At 35.8% G+C, this 24040-nt stretch overlaps 1 protein-coding gene across 1 annotated transcript in view; it reads right to left on the bottom strand.

Annotated features, from left to right (window-relative positions):
- SNTG2 (syntrophin gamma 2) overlaps positions 1-24040 on the bottom strand; it is a 139997-nt gene that overhangs the window by 75338 nt on the left and 40619 nt on the right. Inside the window, exons 7-8 of the mRNA XM_071742457.1 lie at positions 12750-12837; positions 7279-7370 (exon numbers count right to left, since the gene is read on the bottom strand). Of these exons, the coding sequence (XP_071598558.1) occupies positions 7279-7370; positions 12750-12837 (180 nt within the window). The remainder of the gene's footprint in view (positions 1-7278; positions 7371-12749; positions 12838-24040) is intronic.

Here is a 24040-nt window from a genome sequence, read left to right as displayed (position 1 = left end):
CTATTCCATAAAATAGTATTCCTACCAAACATAATGTATGTAAGAGGCATGACTAATTCTATATTACTGTCTTAGTTGACACTGGTCCAAGAAGAGATGATTATGATGACATTATTATTTATCTCTTGAGGGGTTTTTTGCTACTTCTGCTTTACTGAGCACTGCTGAGAACTTCTTTGAATAATTTAAAATATTTCTGTTAAATATGCATATAAAAATGCTAGCAACATTAATATATTTGATATTCACATATTGAAAAATTTTACTAGTAAAATCAACTCTCATGTTGAAATGCTAAAAAATTGCTTGTAATAACTTCTTTTCCTTAAGTCAGAACTGATAACCTTGGTCAGTATTTAAATGAATTTAATTTTAAATTTTAATGAAGTTTTAATGAGTTTTGGTAAAAGGTTTTAGATTAGTAAATATTAACTCTCTCTCATCTTTTGGTATAAAGTGGAGTGCATCTTGTCAAAGTTCCATTACTGAACTTACGACAGCATACTCTGAAGAAAGCCATCAGTACAGTATGCTTACCAAAGCAGGCAGACTTGCCTTACACTTTTGCTGGAGGAAGAGAATTTTAGGACTTCTTGCAACAGCACCAGCAACTATTCAACTCATGGAGTGTTGGAGGAACTCCATAGTTTTCAGTAAGGACTATGACTGAAATTCATGTATGTATTGTATGTATACATGCTACACAAATAAAAATAAACACACGTAGAGATAGGACAAGTTTACATAGTTCAGTGAACTGATCTGACCAATGTATGGCCCAGTATTTGCTTAAACCTAGGAAGCAACAGGAAACAGGCTGCAGACTGGTTGGGGAAAAAACAAGACAACAGAAAGAGTCTTACATTAGCTTACTTTAACTATGGAATGACACAATTAATAAGTGTTCAGCTGGGAGCAGAGACATGAATGAAACTCTTGAGATACTCAGCTAAAGAAACACATCAATTGAGACATCTACTGTAAATAAGAGTAATTTAGAGCATATGATTTGTCTCAGAATTCAGAGGGATTTACTGACAATATCAAACTACCTGTGCATTCCTTTGATGAAGCATCAATTCAGAAAAACATCAGTCTGTGTTTATTTATTTTTAATGGAATGCTTAGATGCAGGTGCGCAATTCTGTGACAGCTTTAAGATGATAGTAATTATCTGGTGAAGTATAAATCACCAAATCATTTAATAGATAGAGGAAACAAGCTCTTCCAGACAAAGTAACAATTTGGACAAGTAATTTGATGTCTTTAAAATTCAGTGAAAGCAGCTACTTTCAATTATGCTGTTGTATTCTACATTTTTTTAAATGTCAGATGTTTAATTAAGTGAGAAGAAGGTGAAACTGCATGTGATGCAAGGATTCTCTCTCTCTGTATATATCAGAGATATGAAACACTGATTTAATTCTACTGCTGCATCACGTGCAGTCGTTTGAAATTTAATGAGTGCCCTTGAAGACTTTTAATGCCTTTATGTTAATGGATGGTTTTGCAGACACTGAACACCTATATGTACTGTTTACAAGGAGAGTGTATATCAGTGTGTGCTAGGGACTTACACTGCCCTATTCACTGCAGTAGCTATGCATATAAATCAACAGGATTACTATTCCACCAGTGAGGAATGACTTAAACACCTTATAATTATATAAGTTTCTCCAGAAGAGACTTACAATGGAAATATTAATGAATATTTCATTACAGCTGTGCTCCTAGGTGCTACTACATTATTTTTTTTTAATGAACAATAAGGAACAAGCCTAAGATATTTTTAGAGAATACAGATGGACTATTTGACAGAATTTTGCACCTTTTTCTTTAATTTGTTTCCCTTGGGTTACCATGTAATTGCTTTCTGAGTAACCTCAACAACCTTGCCTGGAACACCTTTCCACATACATTTTTCCTTTGGAGGGTATGGGATGGAGAGGTAGAGTTGTTTACATCAAATCTCAGGACAGAATGCAGTAAGTAATTATTATGATTCTTCTTAAATTACAACAGCAGTCAGAAATCAAAACCTAACATTAAAGGTACACAAGGAAAAGTATAGAAAAAAAAATAATGTTGATATTATCATGGCACAATACTACAGATTCAAGTGTACCTGGACTTCAGCTGTTACAGACAGCTTTTGGCAGCCTTTCAGATTTCCATATGGGGCATGCTGTCCTCACTTAGAAAAATCAGGTCAAGGTTAGGGAACTTCATGCAGTCATTACACTCCTCGAGATAAATCCCAGGCTTGACTTTGGCTGTATAATTAGGAACCCAGTAAGTGTCACTGTGTTGCAGCAACTTGAGGAATGACTCTGGATGCAACTTTGTGGAAGAACTCGTTGCCTCGATGTTACAGTTTTTCACTGTAAGACATTTATAGTTCATCTATACCAACATCAAATGTAGAAACTGGGGCAAGAGAGCTGTATCTTTCTCCCTACCAGCACACATGAAAGATGGATGGTTTTTTCTGATCACCATGCTGGTAAAAGGTGAGAAACAGTAATAATTTCATTTACTCATACAACAGCGTTTCAACTTTTTATAATGTAGGTCTGACCTGAAGTGGTTAATTTTGCACATTTGTAGTCATAGGGAGCAGAAAAGATTATAACAGAAAAAAAGAGAGATTATTTTGTCCAAGAATCAAATGAAAATTTAATTCTTCAACAGCTCTGATACTGTTTACCTGAATATCACAGCCCAAACAGATGAGCATATTTAATTAATAATAACCCCACTCCCCAAAACTCCTTTGTCTACCTGCCCAAATGAAAACTACTCAATGCATGTGGTGCAATTCACTGAGCAATACAACTCTTCCAGAGTTATACCACTTTCCTGGTAAGAAGTCAGCTGGATTGCTCCCTACAAATCATCAATTAAGGGAAGGGATTGGAATTATTTGAATCACAAGTGTAATCAAAACCAACCAACCAAACAAACCAAACAAACAAACCCTAAAAAAATCCCAAACCTAAATAAACAAAGCAAAAAACCCATAAGGATAAATGGGGCTCCATCTCCATAGCAGAAAGCTATCTCCTTTCCGCTTCTGTTGCAAACTAAGCAAGTCATGAGAACCATATGAAAGAATGAATTCTCATGAAAGGGCTCGGTATGGGAAGAAAACTTACACTTAAAAATGAAAACTGATACCTAATGAGTGCAAGTTACTGTTTTCTACTTAGTATATTATTTTCATTATGATCCTGCTGCATTTTTTTCTGAAAGATAAATAAAGCCATAATCTTTTATCTGACCTTACTTGGTCTTTGACTTCTTTTATAGTGGAAACAGACCTGGATTTACACCAGTCTGGCTTAAAAAAAATGAAGCTGCCTTCTTTGAAGGCAAGTGAATATCAGATTAATTTTCAGTGTTTAAGTGAGTACTTTTGAAACTACTATTAGGCATCATAAAGCAGCAAATATTGTTCAGTGTTCATTTATTTAGCAACTATTATGACATTGTATTTGCAATACCATATTTCCTTTCACCAGCTGTTTTTGAATTCTAAAATCATATTTGACTTAAACTTTTGTTTAATTTCGGGGCAGAATAAATAACCAACCTGACCAATCAGGTGTTAAATACTAGAAAAAGTAAGTCTGCTGAAAGGATAAGCAGTGACAGGGGAGGTAAAAATATAAGGCTTTTAAAATACACCTTTTATTTACTTCATTAATGTCATAAAGTCCTAATGAACTCTAATGAAAATTAGAAAAACACAGTATTTTTGAATGGCTTAAAATAAATTAAGCAATCTAAAAGCATTTCCTTAACAATCCTATAGCAGTGGAATAGGAGGGTGTTATTTAATAGGCTTTGATTTCTGAGTGCTGTAATCAGAAATTTGGAATATTTTTCTCTGTAGGTGGAAAAAAATTCACTTAATAATTTTTAATCGAGAAAAAGATGCACACTTCTTTGCAGTGTATTTAATTTCATAAAGGTCCTCAGCACAGCAGCAGTCCAAAAATTAGGCTTAGCTAGGTACGTTCATCTCTCATGTTTCACTTCAGCAAGCAAATGGAAAAAATTGTGACGATTCCCTTCATGAGAGTAACAAATACTGTACCTCTAAGTGAGCTTCTTTTTTTGTATTTTTCACATTAATTGCATTTTATGCATGTACATAACCACGTGATACACTGTGAACTGGAAGTCAATTTGAAGTTACACTACTTTTATATTAAGAGAAAAAGTAATGGATTTTCTGATCAGGAGTTGACAGCGTCTATTGGTATCACATACTAAACCACCTAGCAGAAATTGTATTGATCCAAAATGCTGAAACTTTTCTTCTTTAAAGTGAGCTACTGAATGACAAAAAAGAAGAACAAAATAAAACTTAAGAATGACCAGTAGTGTGCTTCTACTGGATTGGAAGACAGGAACTTTCAAAAATAAAACTATTGAAGTTTTCAGAGGCAGAGCATCAGTTCAGTCTCAACTTAATGGTCTGGTCACACACTACACTAAAGTATCCATCAGAATAGTTTTCACAGAATCACAGAACTGTTCTTGCTGGAAAAGGACCTTTAAGATTGCTGAGCTCAACTTAACTCCACCCAGGCCAGTGCTAAAACATTCCCCTAAGCACCATATCTACACCTTTTACATAAATCTGGGGATTATGATTCAACCACCTCCCTGGGCAGCCTGCTACAGTGTAATATTGTATTTTATTCCACTCCATAATGCCTTTCATAAAGAAGTGTTTGTTAATATCCAATGCAAACCTCTCCTGATGCAATTCAAGGCCATTACCACCCATCCTACCACTTGTTATTAGAGAAGAGAGACCAACACCCACTTCACTGCAACCTCCTTTCAGGCAGTTGTCAAGAGTGATAAGGTCTCCTCTCAACCTCCTTTTCTCCAGACTAAACAATAGCTTCAGGATTGCCTCCCAAGGGACTCTCAATCAGCCTCTGAAAAAATTCACCACCTCCCTTCCTTAAATCCTGCTCCCTTTTTATCTTTACAGGCTTGGGATTGAATCATACAGTTGTCTCACTTTGGAGCAAGGACTACCACAGACATAAAAATTTAGCATTCCACTGGTCCCACAAGAGGTGAGCATGTGGATTTTTCTTTTTAAAAAAATGTACTTTGTGATGAAGTAAGCAATGTCTTTTTCTTAAAGCAAACTTTTTTATTTTAACAAATAAAACAAAGCCACCAGGGAAAAAATACTTCGAAGGAATTCAGAAAATTTTAAGCTCCTGTTTAGTTTCATTTAACCAATTAAACTAAACATACATTGTCAAAATTACATTAGAGTTCTTAAATCATATGAACACACAGAAAATCATGATTTTTTCTGGTCTCAACTTATTAGAACATAACTTCTAGACAATTCAGGGAAGCTTGACTTTCAAACAAAAGAAATCCTACTGCATTCTCCCTTTGGACTTTTACTATCATATTATTCAAAGGTGTCTTGAACAGGAATATGTTTTACTTCTGGTCCCTTTTTTTTTCTTACCCTCAGTTTCTCCAGGGAGATGACATGGACATCTAGGATATTTGGACTTGTAGAAGAACAGCTCTATAGTATTTTCTTCACTGTTTTGTATTTAGAATCCTTCAGGTAAAGAACCTTTAAACACAATCCTACAGAACACCTTCTCTGAACATTTTATGTTCCCATCTGAAACTCCACAATGTGGATAGAGATGGACGTATCTGCCACTACTATCAAGTATTTGTCACAGTGCCAAATCGTAAATAATTAGGTGTGAAAAGAGCACTTCAGCTCATTTCTTTGTGTTCCAGAGAACCCTGCTAAAGTGCTACACTGGAAACTGCTACACTGGAATCTGAATAGGGAGGATGTATAAAAATCCTGAAGATGGTATCACATCACAAGTCACAGATGCTTCACAGCTAATGGATCTGACTGGGGTTTGGGAGGTACATACAACTGCAACACAGGCTTACAAGATGCAATATTTGAAGTGAGTCAGATTTCCCCTACCAAGGGGACATTAAAAAGGGATTTTAAAATCCTTAGCTTTACAGGGCAATAACCCTGTAGGGAATTTCAGTTTTTGTTCTTCCTTTAGAAAAAAGATGAAAAAATATCTAATTAAAAAAAGAAGCAAGTAGTTGAAACTTGTTTGCAACCACTTTTGAAGATGTGATCACTGCACATCTTATTTGGATAAGTTAACAAAAGCCAATCATTCCTGCTCAGAAAACTTAGAACCTTACTTTTGCATTTCACAATGAGAATCTGGCAATTTTTCATTTTGTTTCTTCTGAAGGGAGATCATGACTTTTTTTACTAGGATAGATATAAGGTAACTTTAGCCACTTATTTCGTTTTTTTATGATGTGTACAATTCTAAATGTGCAATTCCCAGAGTACAATCATAATGATTACTGAAATTTATTATGGCAGATGCATTTTAATACTTAATAGGCACTAATTTACTAAAACATGCTAATGCAATCACAAGCAATCATCTGACCATAGCCACCGTCTTATAATGTAAGCTCTTCACAGAAAGGAATTTGTTTGTCTGCAGAGCACCTGGTAGACAGGCACTGCAGAATGCTGGACCCCAACAAGATTGTTGTTCTTTAGAAAGACAATAGTATGGGGTAAATAAAGGTAATATTAATCTGGATCATTTAAAACAAATAAATATATAACCTTCTGTATCTATCATCAGTTTCAACTCCAAGCACTAAGGTAAAGGCATCAGTGCAGAGAAGCATATTTCTATTTACTTAGCATTTGAATATCATTTATTATGCATTTATCAGATGAAAAAAAAAAAACCCAGAAGGATTAGCTTAGAGACACAGTGCTCAAAAAAGTACAAAGCTTGGAGGAAATACAGTAAGGTGCAAACACTGACATGTCTAACAATGTAGGAAAGAAAAGGAAAAACAGAGGGCAGAAACCTTCACTCCATTCACTGGTCATTTTTCTGTATATATTATATGTATAGGATAAATATTTCATATCCAGTTGAAAGATTAGAGCTGCTATTTGTGAGAAGATAAGCAAATTTTGAGCATGAAGGTCTATGACCTTTTACTGCTAGTATTTACATCTTCAATCTTCATTTTTAAAAAAGCAACATTGCTACCTACAAAGACATTCTACTTTCTTTGACTTCAGTGTCTACCATTCTTTTTCAAGAAAGGATTTTTTTTTTCCTCTTTTCCCCACAATGCTGCAACTAATTCAATCACAGCTGTTTACTACAGAAAAAAAAAATAACCTGTGGATTTGCTTACAGTGTTAGTTGAGTTTCCATTTAAATGTAAGCCACTGTCAAAGAGAGGTGATGAAGCTCCACTGCTATGATCACTGGATGGTCCAGGGGAACCTGGAAAACCAATAATGAAAAATAATTGCTGATGTTAAAAGATATATATATATATATGTATCAAGTAATGTCTATTCCAGATGTAAAACAAAGGAAGAATTTTTAATGAATCACCAAACCAAGCCAGAAGTCCTACCTGCATTTTAGAATGACAGTCAATAAAATGTCCATATACTATACCTTAAAAATAGAAATAAAGCAGGTAGCTAGATGTCATTTTATAGATACTGTGCTCATGGGAACTACTTGCATGCTTAGCTGTTTGTGGGATTAAGCCTTTTTTCACTTGAGAATTACATATTCAAAACTAAGACATTCAGTCATATAAACACTGTTCATTTAATAAATAAATTTCCTACTGAGTCTTGAAAGTCTCATCTTAGAGTATAACCCTGAACTGCATTCATAAATAAAGCTAGTAAGAAACTTTCACCAGAGTCAGCAAGGAGTCATCATGACATGTTGGCACTATGTTAATATGCTAAGATTAAACAGTTACATATCTCTTCCTTTATCTGTTATGCATCTCGACCCTGCTTTGGTAGTTAAAGTGACTCCAGAAAAGCTTAATACTTTTGTAACACATAATAATGCAAACAGCAGAAAGTCACATCACAGTGTAATTTTTGCTTAAATGTTAACATATAGCACCAGTAACATGCAATTTTACTGTCAGACTGCACTTAGTCTTTTAAATAAAGCACATAAAATCAGTTTCACAGCATTATATTCATCATCACTAAAACTTCATTTTTCCATCTAAAGAAGTCTCTTGAAATTGCCTGTAAACCATTTCACATTAGTATGTCTCTCAAGTCTAAATTCAGAAAAGTCAAGAAGTCATTCTTATTAGATATATTTTAAACAGATTTAGCAAAATGGAACTTAATTCAACAGAAGCTCATTTCCTCCATAACAAGTCTCTGTCAGTTCAATGCTGAGGTCTCAGAATTTTATGCTAAGTTCAGCATTGTTTTCATTTGGAGTCCTTTCTGTGCAGAGATAGATAATGTCAGCAAACAGAAGAGTTATGCTTTGCTTGTAAACGTCTGACCCAAGCACCAACTTTAGTGACTAGCTACTACATTTTGCAGCTCCTCTAGAGGTCCAGCAGATCACAGAAATCTTTGTTCAGACTCACAGGTGACCACAGTGACTTGACAGAACAGAAGATTACTCCCAGTTCTTTTTAATAAAAACAATGGAACAAAAAAGTTGGCATTAAGTTCTCCACTGGAGGCTGCTTGTTGAGTCATTCCACTGGCTCTGCCAGTACACAGCTATGACAGGTCAAGGAGTCAACCAGTGGAATTATCCCAACTCTTCAGCAATTCAAGCCATCGAAAGACATGAATTCAAGTATTTTCAAATATCTACATCCAGGTTTTACCATAATACAAAATACTACATCAGATTTTGAAATTTTTTTTTTAGTAGAGAAAACTGACATCCACTGCATGGGAAATCTAGAATTAAAACCTTAAGTAGCAACTTTCCCTGCGGACTTACTTTTCAGTTCAGCAGCTTGCTTTGGTTTTCTGAGTTGCAACAAACTATACAGTCTCCCTCTTTGCCTCCTCTACCACTTGATTGCAAACAATCAAGTCCTTTAGTGTGCTCTCTGCCTATTCTGTCTCACTGGCTAGTGAACTACTCCTTCATGACTTCATTCAGCATTTTAGAAGCTCCCCCTTTCCGTGCTCACCTTCTTTCATGGAAGGTGCAGTGCTCTCGTCTTTCCCACGAACTCTGCTTGCTTTCCCATATGGCAGCCCTATAGCAATTAGGCAGTCTTTCCTCCCTGTTTTTTCAATAATACACAGCATATACAAACACATGATATATCACACAAAATATACTACTACAAAGTAAATCTTGTACCATCTGCTGCTACAGGCCTTGCCCAAGCAGATGAGACTCCAGATCAAGCATTAGGTACCACTTTTCAGACTCTGAAACATTAGTTTGAGAAAGATTATCAAAACAGAGAGTTTATGTAAAATTAAACATGTACTACAAGTAAATTCCCTCCTCCATGAGTACAATACAGTGTCCTGATGGGTACCGATTCTACCAAGAAAGGTATTTGGTATATTGTGAGAATTCCAGCAGTCATTACTGCCTTGCTCACATTACCTTTCAGCACACCCAAATCATAGTTAGGGAGCTAGGCTATGAGAAAAGCAAACCCACAATTTTACAGGCTTTATCAGTTTTAATTTGCTTATCCTCAGCTGCAGCATATTCATTCTTTTGAAAAGTCTGGGTAAGGAAGGATCCTGTGGGCAAGAGATCTTAGCCTGCTCTTTATTTGAGCAATAGCTGAGTATGCTTAGAGAGAAAACAACATTACTTTGTAAGGTTAAAAGAGGTCAGAGAGAAAAGCAGAAAAACTGCAGTTCACAAAAGACACTGAGATGCCACTAGGGGTAGTAGGAAGAAGACAGGCAGAACTCTTAAGTTAAGGAAAAGAAACATTATAAGGATCACAGGGGATTTTTCAGAGCTAGAGGTAACTCAGAAAATCACCAAGCTAGCTGACATTAAACCTAGAGAAAGAACCCATTTGCAGTGGTACGAATCTAAGTTGTTCATAAATTCCTTTATATCCTTTTCCACAGAATGTCTGAGAGTTTTGAATTTAAAAATTCAGGTATTCTACTGCTTATTTTAGTAGCTCCTGGAGTTTACTTTTAACTCTTTAAGTCTTAAGATTTCTAGACCTAAAATAGTGTCCTTTAAAGTTTTGGTCAACTCAGAATCCCATCAATTGGTAGTTGCTTATTTCAGACAATGTATTACACTAAATCTCCAACTAACAAATAAAACCCTCGAAATGCAGGAAAGCAGATAAGAGTACAGCAAATAGTCAGGAAGACTTTATCGTTTAAAACAGCTACAGAAATCGATCTTATAATCAGCATTGCTGACTAATATTAGAGACTTCTTGAATATAAATAAAATCTCATTCATGTAGCCTGCTAATTATGACATGACATAGACAATTTCCAAGAGACACAAAGCCCATTCCATAACAAATACAAAATTAAACCAAAAGGGAATGAGCCTGGTAAACTTCAATTACAATGCAAGCTTTGTAACTTCAGAATATTCTGATAGTTCAGTATAACTATCAAAAAGGAAAATTGTGAAGACAAGCAGTTTTACCCTAAAATGTTCTTAAGAGTCTTCCCAGCACTGTGAATCTCATCTAAAAAGGTCCTACAAGCCCTTCTCAAATTATGGGTAATGGATTTAGCTCAGGAAAATCTTTAATGACATTACTTGAGAGCTAATGGCATAACATGCTGTAACAGGCTAACAAATAACCCTCATAGCCACTCTGCTTCTTGACCCAGCAGCAGAAAACAAAATTCCTTCCTTTGGTTCCCAGAAACAAATCAATTTTTTCTCCATCTGATAGCAACCTTATAGCAAACCACAGGCAATGGGATAAGGAATCATCCTAGCTATGGAACCAGACAAAGCAGACAAGTAATGGCCCTACTGGCCCACGCTAAATGATTATAGCTTTTTGAGAAAGAAGTATGTGCCCTATGCAAACTTAGGTCAAGCATTCTGCATACCTGTGGCAGAGAATATTTTCTGCCATAATTTAATGTACTATTATGGGCAGTCTCATAATTGTCAAGTAAGGGCCAAGAGTCACAGGCAGCTGTGAAAGAGACAATGATCAATACCAGGAAACCACCCCACCTTAGGGCCTCATCCAAATAAGTAAGCAGTCTTTGACTCAAACTTACACGCCAGTTAATCAGTATCCATGTCTAAGCCTATGTCAAATGCTATATTTGGAGTCTGCAATAATGAAAAAGTGAAGCAATCAGAAAAACGTGTTGAGAATTGCAGGCAAATATTTCCCTAGTGTGACATCTTGTGCTTTTGCTAGCCACTGCATAAGATAGTGAAAAGAAGGAAGACAGAAGCAGAGAGGCAGATGATTAGTACTTATAAGAAGTAGTAATAGCATTGGTTAATAGGAAGAGACAACCATAGCAGCTGATTTGATGGAATGCGTGAAGGTAGGGGATCATGTGATGCTAGGAAAGGCTGAGGTACTTCAGATTATGCACTTAAATCTTGCCAGGAGTGTGAGTTGGGAAGTACTTAATTGCACAGCAGATTTGCTATTTTATGTGCACCACTGATGCTTCATGACTGGAATTCCCTTCTGTGCAGACTTAGGAAAAGCTCTTCTTGAAATGGGGTGATCTGTCCCACCACTGCTCGTCTCCTTAACTTCAGTGTATGGTCTAAACCCAGATCCATTCTCCTTAACTGTCTACACTTTATTTACTTATTTCCTCACCACAAGAGCCATTATAGACATTAGTCTATAGTTATCTAATGACCTACTAGCAAAAGTAGGAAAGCAAAACCTAAAGTTTCATTGTAAGAAACACCGACCAGACAAATATCTCTGAATGTAACCATAAGTTTTCTTATAATTTACGTTCCATTTTCAAATAGAAATGGTATGCAGTAGGAACTTAAAGGTTTTAGCATGAAATGTATAGTTTGCCTTAACAGAGGTCCTATCAAGATCGCTTTTACCAGGTATAAGAATACAGATGAAATGACAGATGCTCTTCTAATGACAAGAATTAGAGCTATGAGCCCTAAGATTCTGCTGAAATCAAAACAAGCACATAGTTGAGCCCAGTCTACCTAAGTCCTCAGAACCAGACATCCTAAATGTGTTTTGCTTGATTTGGAAAGAGAACCATATGTAAGGTAAAATTACGCAAAATTATTTGGTCCAATTAATACAGTTGATATATTATACATGCTTTTCCACTTGCAACATTGTTTTCAATTGAGTTTCTTGAATATTTTCTATTTGCTAACTAGAAGAATAAAAATTTCCCCTCATCTGCATTGTTCATAAACAATTTACTACTGCTACTGTAAGTACTCAATTATCACATTGTAATTCTGCTCCCTGAAAAAAAAAAATCAAGTTATTTACAACATATGCATAATTAGTGTTATCCATATGTTTGCAAGTGTCCTGAAAATACCTTTCAGTGTGAATGTATGATTCAAATGTTTGTAAAAGTTTTTTTAATGCATTCAGGCAAAGCCCCTGTAGAAAATCTTTCCGATATCACCCATGATTGTACTGCATTTTAATGAGGTTTTCAGCTTTACTTTGAATAAATTACACAGGAGCAGTCTGTACTACTGTTTACAGCCATAAAGTATGCATTACATTCTTATATTTTAAGCAATAAAATACAAAATTTTCTGGCTTTTCCTCTAAAACACTCAAGGATTGAACTCCTGTTTCTGTCATCTTATTATGAGAATACTGCAGAGAAGAAAACAAATTACTCCTGTCTGTTAATTTCCTCTTACCTAATGGGAGCTTTAAAAATGATGGAGCTTCCCTGAGGTACTGAACAGTGATGGTAACTTCATCGCCAGCATTTCGCAGTAGGTGTACCTGTCAGTGTGATAAATAACAGCTTCTTTAAACCAAAGAACGACCACTCATGGAAAGCACATTATTCAAAATGAAATCAGAATCTCTCTTGATCTATAAGAAACTCAGTATGAACATTTCTCACTGGGAATGAAGAATATGTTGATGGCCAAGCCACACTGGCAACCGATAAGAGCAGGCAAGACCAATGGAACAACCTGAATAAATGATTTCATGGCAAACTGATTTTATATACCAGTTGAACATAACGTCTACTAACAAATTAATTTTATAATACTGTTTTTGGACAGTAATGTGGGGTTTTGTACATATAATACATTAATTGTGTGTCTATACACATAAACAGACACATACATATATACTAATGCATCATACATATCTGTAATCTAAGCATTTGGTTGGATTCAGTTAAGTGCTCCACTAAGCACATTTCTCTCTTCTAAACACAAAACACAGTCTTGGGTTTTGTGACTGTCTTCATTATCTGTAAGTATCTACTAAACAGGAGAGAACACATACACATGTTTAACACATGGATTGAAACATCCACATTTAAATTTAAAGGCACAGCGGACTACTTCAAAAATAGCTTTTTTAAATGGAGAACTTCAAATACCATCTTTAATGGAACTCAAGTCCTATTACAGTGCAGAGGTATTCCCCATTTCCATATCCATGACAATCAGGAAAAAAGCTTTGCATTTGGTTTCTACATGGCCTGCATGTAGAATCTGAAGCCCTGATTCTACTTGTCACCAGTGGATCCTACTGCCCGTGGTCTCTAATCCAAGCACAACCAGAGCATGCATGTATCAAGCACACAAGTAAATACAGCAAAGTAAGTTCTGTAGATTTATTTATTGCTCTAATGTTGTAGTTGGAGGAAGTGGAGGAAGTGGAGGAAGTTGCTGCTTGTGTTGCTTCAGATCACTAGTTTAGCACGATACCTGATGGGCCAACATCATGAGATGAAGGATTGCCTCAAGCATTATAACTCTTCCTCTTAAGTACCTGAAATAATGCTTTCACCTGTGACTGACGAATTCACCTGCATAAAGCTTATTAAGCTTATGCTTTATGGGTATGAAATGCAGGACAGGTGAAGAAATCAAATAAGCAATCGCATAGGCTAAGAATTTTAGACTATAAAAATATGCTGGGAAAGAGGAAGCAAGAGAACTGGCCATTAAAGCCACAACAACAACACTGAAAAAAAACATTGCCTGGACAGGGACATGTTCCAATTTGGTTGATGAAGTGAGCAAACTTATGAATTATCCATATAAAGTACTGCTGCTGAAACCTTATTGTGTGCTGTACCATAAAATCCATATAATGAATAGTTACAGTGTTTGCCTACAACCTCCCCACCCACCTTTTAGTTCACCAAACAATGACCCCCATTGAAAACAACCAATAGAAGCACTAATAACCACAGAGCAGTCTCTGGGATGGAATGATAATGTTTTGCTTGCCTCAGGTTAGGAAATTCAGCACTGCAGGAGGGAAGCAAGAACTCACTAAGGTTTGAGAAAGCACGTAACAGGGAGTCCAGCTTAAGGAACAAGGGTACAGAAGCAAAAGGGCAGAGGATGCATAAAAGAAAGAAGGGGAAAAAAAGAAGAAAAACAAAACAAAACAAAAAAACCCAAGCCAACTAACCAGAGAAAAAACCCAAACAAACAAGCAAAAACCAACAAACAACAACCCACAAAAATTAGAGTGCCTGCAGCTTAAGCAATTTTTCCAGAAAGGATCTGCATTTCCTATCAACTTCTTCCTGGACAGAGCTTTTGCTCCCCCAGGGTCCCATTTCTCTGCTCTTTAAGTCAAGCATTTTTACTGTTTTTCACAGGTTAAATCCACATTTAAATGGTATCCTTCCCTACCAAAAAAGCAACAGCTGGTGCTATTTACTCACCTCCAGTACTCTGATATGAGGTGTTCAACTCTAGTAAAAGATTTTGTGGACAACTGACTTTAAGAAAGGAAAAAAAAAAAACCATCGTGGAAAAAAAGTTATGTTCATTGATTTCTGACTAAACCCTCTCACAACAGGAACTGTAGCACAGTAAAATCAGAATGCTTCTTTAAGGTCATACAAGAGCATGTTTGGACTGTAAAACAAACCAATGTGTCTTGATTTCTAATGTACAAGAACAATTACGTCTCCTGAAATCCTCTGCCCCTTATTTTCTGCAATAGTTTAGCCTTACCTCTGGTGCTCCTACCCTACTCTTACAAAGATAGTTCTTCCCTATATCTGCAGACTGTTCTTCATATAATATACCACCTAATGACTTCACACTATTTCTGTTAAACTGCATTGAAATGGAGCCTTTACTGCTACATCAAATGGCTTTAAATGTGACCAAAATGTTTATAAAAGACAGTAAATCTACTTTTGTCATGCTTAGCTGATAGAAGCACTGAATTTTTGATCATTGACCAATAAAGCTTAACTAGAAACATTTTCTATAACTGTATGTATAAAGTAAAAAATATTAATTACCTTATTCTTTTTTTTTAAAGTGATAATAAAATTACAAGCAAGCAGTTGAAGCAGCAGATGTACTTCACTCTGTAATTTTGCACATAATCAGGTAGTGAATATCATATCTTTTAAAAAAGAAGTTGTTTCAATTCCAGACCCCTACAAGAAAGTTTATTTGGTCCCAGAGCAGAAAGACATTTAGCTTGATCCTTGAAAAAAAGAACCACGCTCAGACAAAATGCATATGGCTGCAAAGAAATCAACAAGTAAATACCCTGGAGGCACCTGCACTGACATCTGTGGCACAGAGGGAGGTAACAAATCCCCTCATCCAAAATTAAGAGGGCAAGGCACAAGTGTAAGGGGTTCAGGGCCCTGGTGCTGGCAGGGGGCTCTGTGAGGAGAGCTGACGGACACAGCCGGATCCAGATGGATCCAACCAAACCCCCCCACAGGGCATATGGATTGGGGTGGGGGAAGCAAGAGAAGCTGGGAATGAATGAGTGAAGTGGGCCTGGGAGCAAGGATGTGTGGAAGATGTTGGTGCCATATTTTTGTCTCTGTTTCTCACTACCCAAAGCTATTTTAACTGGCAGTTAAATAAATTAACTTTCCCCAACCTGAGGTTTTTTTGCCTGTGACTGGTAAGCATTCTCCCTGCTTATCTTGGAGTGCAGCCTTTTCATCCTATTTCCCCCACCTCTACTGTTGAGCAGGACAACTGAGAGAGCAGCTGGGTGGGCATTTAGCTTCTGGCTAGGGCTGAGCCACCACCATGGGTTCCAGTTTTATCAAAACCAAAACAAACAATAAAAACAAACAAAAAAAAACCCACACCAAAATAAAACAACCAACCAGCCAAACAAACAAAGCAAACAAAAAACCAAAGAAAAAGCAAAAAGCAACCAGACAAAAATTCTAGGTTCAGTGAATCCAGCCTGGGTGAAATGCTAAAAAGGTGATATAGGTAGGAAAATCAAAGGACAGCCAGTGTATTCGCTGCCAAAGGCAAAAAATGTTCTGACAATCAGTATCAGGGTAGTCAGAGTTTGCAAGAAATGAAAGATCCTGTCACTGAATGCTGCTGTAGCTTGTGACACTATTTTACCTGGCATTTTGTGGTCAATATAATAGTATCAGTGACTCTAGCTTAATATCAGTGTAGCAACTTAAACCCAACAAATTTATAATATAGTCAAAACCAATACTGTAGTGTGTAATTAATATTTAACAGAATAAATATACTTCTTTTATTAATACTTAAAACTCATTTTAAGCCATAATTGGCTTTTTAGAAAAGCCACAAATGTGAGACATTTTAATTGTCTAACTTTGGAATACCAAGAAAGAATTTTAACTTCCTAAATTTGGAAGAAAATTCAAATGCAACATAAGAATTGTGTTTCCACTTAATTAACCAAATTATGTTTGCACACATATTTTCCAAGAAATGAGAGGAGACAGCATGACAGACACACTGCCTAACATTTTAGGAAGATTTTGGAAAAATATTATGAGAAATTAAACCCTAAAACTATATGGAACAAAACAAAACAGTAGAAAAGAAACAACTGAGAAGCATGGCATTTTTTATTTAAAATGATATTTTGAAAAGAAAAGAACTGTATACTACTGCTCTGGCTTAACATTACCAAGCAGTAATACCTTAAGTATACCCATAGTGTATCTATCATACTCTCCTGGAGCTACTTTGTATTCTCAGGTGATGTCTAATGAGGTAGCAGTGAACAAAACACACTAGAAAAAAAATTTCAGTGCTCACAAGAAAGCATTGAAACTATAGAAGATCACTAAAGAATGCACTGTTCTGTAGTGCTGAAGCTTTTGCTAAAGTCCAGTAAGTACAAAAAGACTAATCCAGTGGCTTTGGAGTAAAATTCACTGTTGGACCACTTCTTTACTGTAGTATTAAGACAAAAAGAGAATTGTAAAATTTAGTGTTGTTTGTTGGTGGTTTTTTTTTTGCTCATATGGATGAAGAAGAAAAAAAGATCAAAGGAAATACTTGCTTTTCATGCTGGCTCTCCTTTGTGAATTTTGCATATCTCTAAGTGCATTCATTAGGCCAAGTACATCCATCAGAAGCCATGTTTGCTTCTCTTTTTCACATGCATTTCTCAGGAATGGAACAGAGAGAATGTTAAAAATATAAACAGTAGCTTCTAGATTTTTGCTTACTTAACTACATTACAAAATCTGCAGGGAAAAATGTAACTCATTTTTTAGGAAAACCAAATTACCTTTGTTGCCTCATTCTTATTGTCAACACCCATTTTTGGGAAATCCTCTCCACCTGACTCGGGCAAGGGAAGTCAAAGGCACAATTCATAGCTCGTGTTAAAATTTTGTTGCCTAGTGTTTACTGTAGCTTGCTTTAAATCTTCAAATATACCTGAACTTCATTTTTCTCACTGCTCACTTAGACAGGAGATTTAGACAGGGTTTTGGCTGTTTAAATCAGGTTCTCTCTTTTTATAGATCAGAACTGTAATAGCAATTAAAATTGAAAAGGAGCTTTTGTTTGATGAATAAATTCACCCATGTGGCCCTTCAACTAAGATCTTTCCTGAGAGCAGGAGTTACATCACTTAACTTTGGCCATTTAGAAGAATTTACTATTAAGCAGTGGTTAATACTTTTTTTTATTGATAAAAATCTTAATATAAAAAGCAATCCTCACCTGTAGGAGTCTATCTCTAAATAAGGAGAGTCTAGATGATAAACTTACACTTTAAAAACCTTGTTAGATAAAATTAATCTTGTCTTTTATCTATAGATTAAAATTTAACATTAAACACCTAACTCAGACTAAAAGTCTGAAGCAAAAATTCCAAAGTAAAAAAAAAAGTGAATCTCCTGAGATAATCTTAGATTTTCAACTCTATCATTAGTAGGCAAGAAGGATGCATGAAAACCAGACCTTACAGTACAAGTAGTCTTTAAAATAACAGTGGGAGCAAAGTGGCTTTAAAAAAAGTTTAAAAAAATCAAAGTTGGATTGCAAATAGTATTGGAAAAGCATGAAGCAAAATTAAGTCTGTTCAAAAAACAATGATTTATTGACAGTTGTCTCTTTTCCATTGGTCAATGAGGAAGTGGTTTCCAATAAATAACTGATTCTTACCTGCCTGAGCTTTGCAGTGTACACTGAGCAATACTCTCTTGCATAATGCTGAATTGACTACTCCAAAGCAAGCTTTTGTGTCCAAATAATTTATATGAATATGCTGGAAAAATAGGAGTAAAATTATTAATTCTGAGTGACTTGCAACACTCTTTTTCCTATTTTCACTTAGGCATCTTACCGCATAATTAGAACTAAAATTATTTTCACAGATATCTATCAAAGATGCCACATACCATGACTCAAATAACTTCTCCTTATACTTCTCTACTTTACCAGCACTACTTTTCAACATCTTTGTATGTGCCTGAAGAGATGTGTAGCTTTCACAGCCACTGAGCAAATCAGAACCTATGATACAACTAATTATAATATTGCTAATGAGTCAGCCCACTCCTTTTTTTGAAAATCCATCCATGTCATACTTGCTTGTAGCATCATGTGGTCTTATTTTCTCAGACTATCAAGAATAAGTAACTTAAATGGTTAGCTTTCTATATGGTTACTGGAAGATTATCCACATAGACATATATGTATAGAAGAGTATCTTTCTTTTCCACTTGGCCTTTTCCTACTACAATATGAAAGATTCAGGGCATTAATTTTGGGACAGTTGCTTTCTGCGAGATTTCACAATCTGTATAAGTGGATCAACTCTTTCTTTTCTGCAAAGTAACCCTTGGGATACTGTAATTAACAGTTTAAGAAAACCATCAGTAGTCTGTAGAATATGCCCAAACATAAGGATATGTAGAAGAAAGGCTACAAAGTAGGCAGTCACTACCATGACTGATTTATTAGTGATCTCTTACCTTTGCTATTTATTTCACAATTTTTATCTCATCATTAAATTAATTGTTTTATTACTACAATTTTGAGCAATTTTACTCTACCTGTCATTTTGCAAATATAAATATGCAAAGGGAAATTAATTACTCAGGAGATGGCGTGACTGATTCTTTGCAGACAAAAAAAAGTTAATTGCAAAGTTAGAGTTACAAAGGGAAAGATGGCCCTTATCTGGAGTGTTTTTCAACATGCTGACAAATATTTATTTTAAATTATTATGAATGAGCAATATAGATTATTAAATTACTACTCCCATGCAAAGTTTATGGTTAAACACAGCAGTTTTCAACTGTAAAATATTGCTAGAGTAATCCATTTCCTTGAATGTAATATAGAGACTTTATAATTCAGAAAAAAACAGAGGAAGACAGAAAAGGAAGATCTTTGGTAGGCAGGCAGCAATTCTCCAGCCTGGGCTGCCTCTGTGTTTTGTGATACACATATGACTGGGAAAGATGTCAGTGAACAGGAGAAATGTTCAGACCTCAATGAACAATATTTCTAGTGCATGATGTCCTCTGCACCCAAGTCACTCTGCAGCTCTACCCCTTGCTATCATCCAAGGGGTATGACATCCTCATGACATTCTTGTACTTCAGCAAGAACTGGGGTTCACAGCAAGCTTTCACTGCAGCTCTTAAGACACAGCTTCTTTTATGGCTAGTATATATAATGGTATATAAGAAGCTACTTAGTATGAAAAAACTGCACTGTAAGAGAAGCCATAAAGGTTTTTGTTTGTCAACAAATGAAATACAAATTCAGATGCAGAAGAGGTATTAACTGGAGAAAAAACACACAGAAAACCAAAGCAGAGAGGGACTGGTCTTTTTCCCATTTTTCTTTGTGCTTGATTTTTTTTTTTAATATATATTTTTTTTCTCCTATGATATTCATATGGATTTACTAACATTCATATTCACTTAGTCTTAAGTCCTATCATGGTGGATATGTGACAGCAATTAATATGTATGTCCCAGGCTGGGCACTGAAACAGTAGAGAATCTGCATCTTCTAATTTAAGAATATTACTGTCTGAAAAACTAAGTCCTATTTATTATTATCTATTATCCATCCTATGTATTATTATTATTATATTATTTACAATATATCCTATTTGTTATTATCACTTTAAAATGTCCCCTCTGCATTACCTACCTATCAAGAAAATGCACCTTACGGAAATCTTAACAGATTTAAATTATACTGCAGTTTCTCTTAGTTCATTCAGTTAGGACTTCCCTCTTATTTCTGCCTACAATAAAAGGTTATCAATTTAAACAAACACTGCTCCTGTAAAATATAATTACCAGGAATTATTGAAAAAAAATGCCTTTAAATGCTTTTTCATTATCTTGTACATTATTTTTAATTACACACTTAGACTGTGTTTCACTTCAAAACTCTTACAGAAGTATCTTGGATAGGATAGAGGTTGATAAATATCGTGAATTGGAAAACGACCTCTGAGCCAAATCAGCTGTTCCATAAAAAAATGGAAGTTTAAATGTGCTTAAAGCTAACTGTCACCTGAAGCATGAAGTACCATCCCTGAGAAAGTAACTTTTGCCATCCTTCAAAAAATTCTAAGAATATCAGAGCACTACAGGGACCTCCCTCTGGACATTCGGGTCAGTCTCAACTGTGCTATAAAAGAGTTAAAAGCCACTGCTTACTTTAGAATGCTTATTTTAGAATAAGCAGTATGTTTCATTGCTCATCTACTGTTACACTTCTTTACAAAAAGAAACAATTATTTCAGGTATCAAAAAATCAAAACAGACAGAAATGGTCAAATTACAAAAAAAAACAAAACAAAACATACAATTCTTAGATAGAAACTCTACCAAATCACCACTGACATATCTGGTATGTCAGCAACACATACTGTAAGATTGAAGTGCCACTTGCAGTTCAAACACACATCTGACTGAGCATGACTGGAAATGACTATACTTAGGTGGAATTAGGATTTGTTGAAATGCCAACATTTCTTCCCCAAATGCAAACCTTTTCAAGCAAACAAACTGGAGCAGTCTAATCCTGCAGTTTTATATTCTTCAAATATATTTGAAAAACCTTCTAGATGATAGTTAAGTAGTTGTGTTTACATAAACTCCAATTGGCACAGATTGAGCTAAATAGATTAAATGCAGATTTTTATATAGATGTCACTGTTTCAATTTTGTGTTTGCTCATATTCATAACATACCTGCAGAGCTCTCAGAATAGGATTTTATCAGAGTAGAAGTGCCTCAGAGGAGAGAGATATCAGTCAGAAAACTTCTACCATACCCACTGGCAATGGTACAGAATGGTAATGAAGGTTGAATTATAAACAATATTTAATGAAGTCTTTTTTGTACCACTGAGTGTAAAAGCCAAACCAGAACGTTTGAAAGTTATCAAACCCAGCAGGTCATATGCTGCTATCTCTAGTTCAGAAACTATTGACAATTTGGGCACTGCTTCCTTTTCTTACAATTTTTCCACAATTATTCTTTTGTACCAAGTCTTCCTAGTCCAATAGACTTTTCACAAACACCCAAGTTAATATAGGAGTAAATGTAAGAATCACACAGAACTGCTTTTGGTGTCCACACACATTCACTGCTGAAGTAGAGATAGAAGTTCTAGTCCTATAAAACCTGAACAGACTGCCCTTCACTTGGAATCAAGCATAGAATTTATCTGTAATAGTGCATATATCCATTTCTATGAAGTTTGGTTTTAAAACCTAGTAGTTTCTTTTCCTACCATTTCCAGACTTACCCATGTAAAGTTTTCACCCTCCTATTCCAACTTCCTCCTTTGGCTTAAATATTTGGTCTCTCCCCATGGTGCTCAGTATTTATGACTAAAGAGGCTAATATAATTTGTTAGAAATCCTTTCAAGATCTTTCAACATTTATAAGTGAAATAAATCAAAATGAATATGGCTAATGGAGACACATTTTTGTGTGTATGTTTTTTAAAATCTTAACTCCTTTTACCCTTAGGAAGTACTGCTTAAAATCACAGCTGTCCAGCTGCACTCTGCGTGCTTTTTCTAATAAATGCTATATTTTGCGTCCACAGCTTAACAAAGACTTCAGCTCTTCCTATCACTTCTTTGTGCCAGGTAGTTAAATTCTTCCATCAGTTTTCATTATAGTAATTCTGCTTTTGTGCTCAAAGATTATGCACATTGTAAATGCTTATAATGCCTGAATACCTGCTGCTTCTCTAACCCAGGGAATTAAGAGACTATAAAATAGATGCGGGTATAATAGTAGCACTAAAATATGAACTAAATTGTGGATGCTTTCTTAACACGCTTAGAGCTTGAAAGGTAGTCAATTTCCACAAGTACATTGCAGAAATTATATATTATTTCAAACTATACATCTAACACGGGTACCATAATGCACTGCTACATTTTTTTGAATTATTCTCTGAAGTTTTTCTATCCTTCACAAAAACACAGTAAGTGCAAAAGGGTGCAAATTTAAACATTAAAAATGTGTTTTAAAACGTGAATTTTATCATTTGGCAGGTATGACAGCAGACAAAAAGTATACTATAACTTGCTGCTTAAGGAGGAACGCTATCAGATGAGTTCAGTAATGAAACAATCACATTTCTTAGACCATCTGGAAACACTGAGGTTTAATTGTGCATCCCACAGAATTTAGAAGTTATAGTATAACTTGATGATTTTATGTGGCTTTCTTTTTAAGCAATGCTGGGATACAGAATGCTTGTGGCAAATCAACACCTGGCACAGTGAAATTAAATTCACTAAAATTAAAAGTGAAAGAGGACCCTGGTAACTGTAGAGCAGTCAGCCTCACCTCCATCCCTGGAAAGGTGATGCTGTCTCTAGGCATACCAAGGACAAGAGTGTCACTAGGAGCACTCCACATGGTCTTACCAAAGGTAAGTCATGTTTAACCAACCTGATAGCCTTTTATGAGGACATAAGCAGGTGGATAGATGAGGTGATTTGTCTTGATTTCTGTAAAGCATTTGACACCGTCTCCCATGCCATCCTTGGAGGCAAACTAAGAAGATGTGGTCAAATAGTGAGAGGGATTGTAAACTGGTTAAAGGAAGGAAGTCAGAGAGTTGTGGTCAGGGGTACAGAGTATAGTTGGAGGCCTGTATTTAATGGAGTTCCTCAGGGTTTCGTACTGGGTCCAGTACTATTCAACATATTCATCAATGACCTGCCTAGTTCCTTCAGCCACTCGTCATATGACTTGTTCTCCAGTTCCCTCACCAGGTTGGTAGCTCTCCTCTGGACATGTTCCAGCACCTCAGTGTCCTTCTTGTAGTGAGGAGCTCAGAACTGAACACAGTACTCAAGGTGCTGCCTCACCAGTGCCCAGTATAGGAGCATGATCAGTTCAGCCAGCAGGAGTAGGGAAGTATTTCTGATATAAGAACAGGGAACTGTTTGAAAACATCCAGAACAGAGACACAGAGATGATTAAGGGAGGGGAACATCTCCCTGACGAGGAAATGATGAGTGAGCTGGGTCTCTTCAGCTTGGAAAAGAGGAGACTGAGGGGCAACCTCATTGATTTTTATAAATATGTAAAGGGCAAGAGCCAGGAGGATGGAGCCAGGCTCTTCTCAGTGATGTTCAATGAAAGAACAAGAGGTAACAGGTGCAAATGATAGGAGGTTCTGCAAAAACATACACAGCTTTTTCACTGTGAGGGTGACAGAAC

The sequence above is a fragment of the Heliangelus exortis genome, chromosome 3 (assembly GCF_036169615.1).
Source record: "Heliangelus exortis chromosome 3, bHelExo1.hap1, whole genome shotgun sequence".
NCBI lineage: Eukaryota > Metazoa > Chordata > Aves > Apodiformes > Trochilidae > Heliangelus > Heliangelus exortis.
Note: the sequence above shows the minus strand (reverse complement) of the source record. Positions and strands in the feature narration are given on the sequence as shown.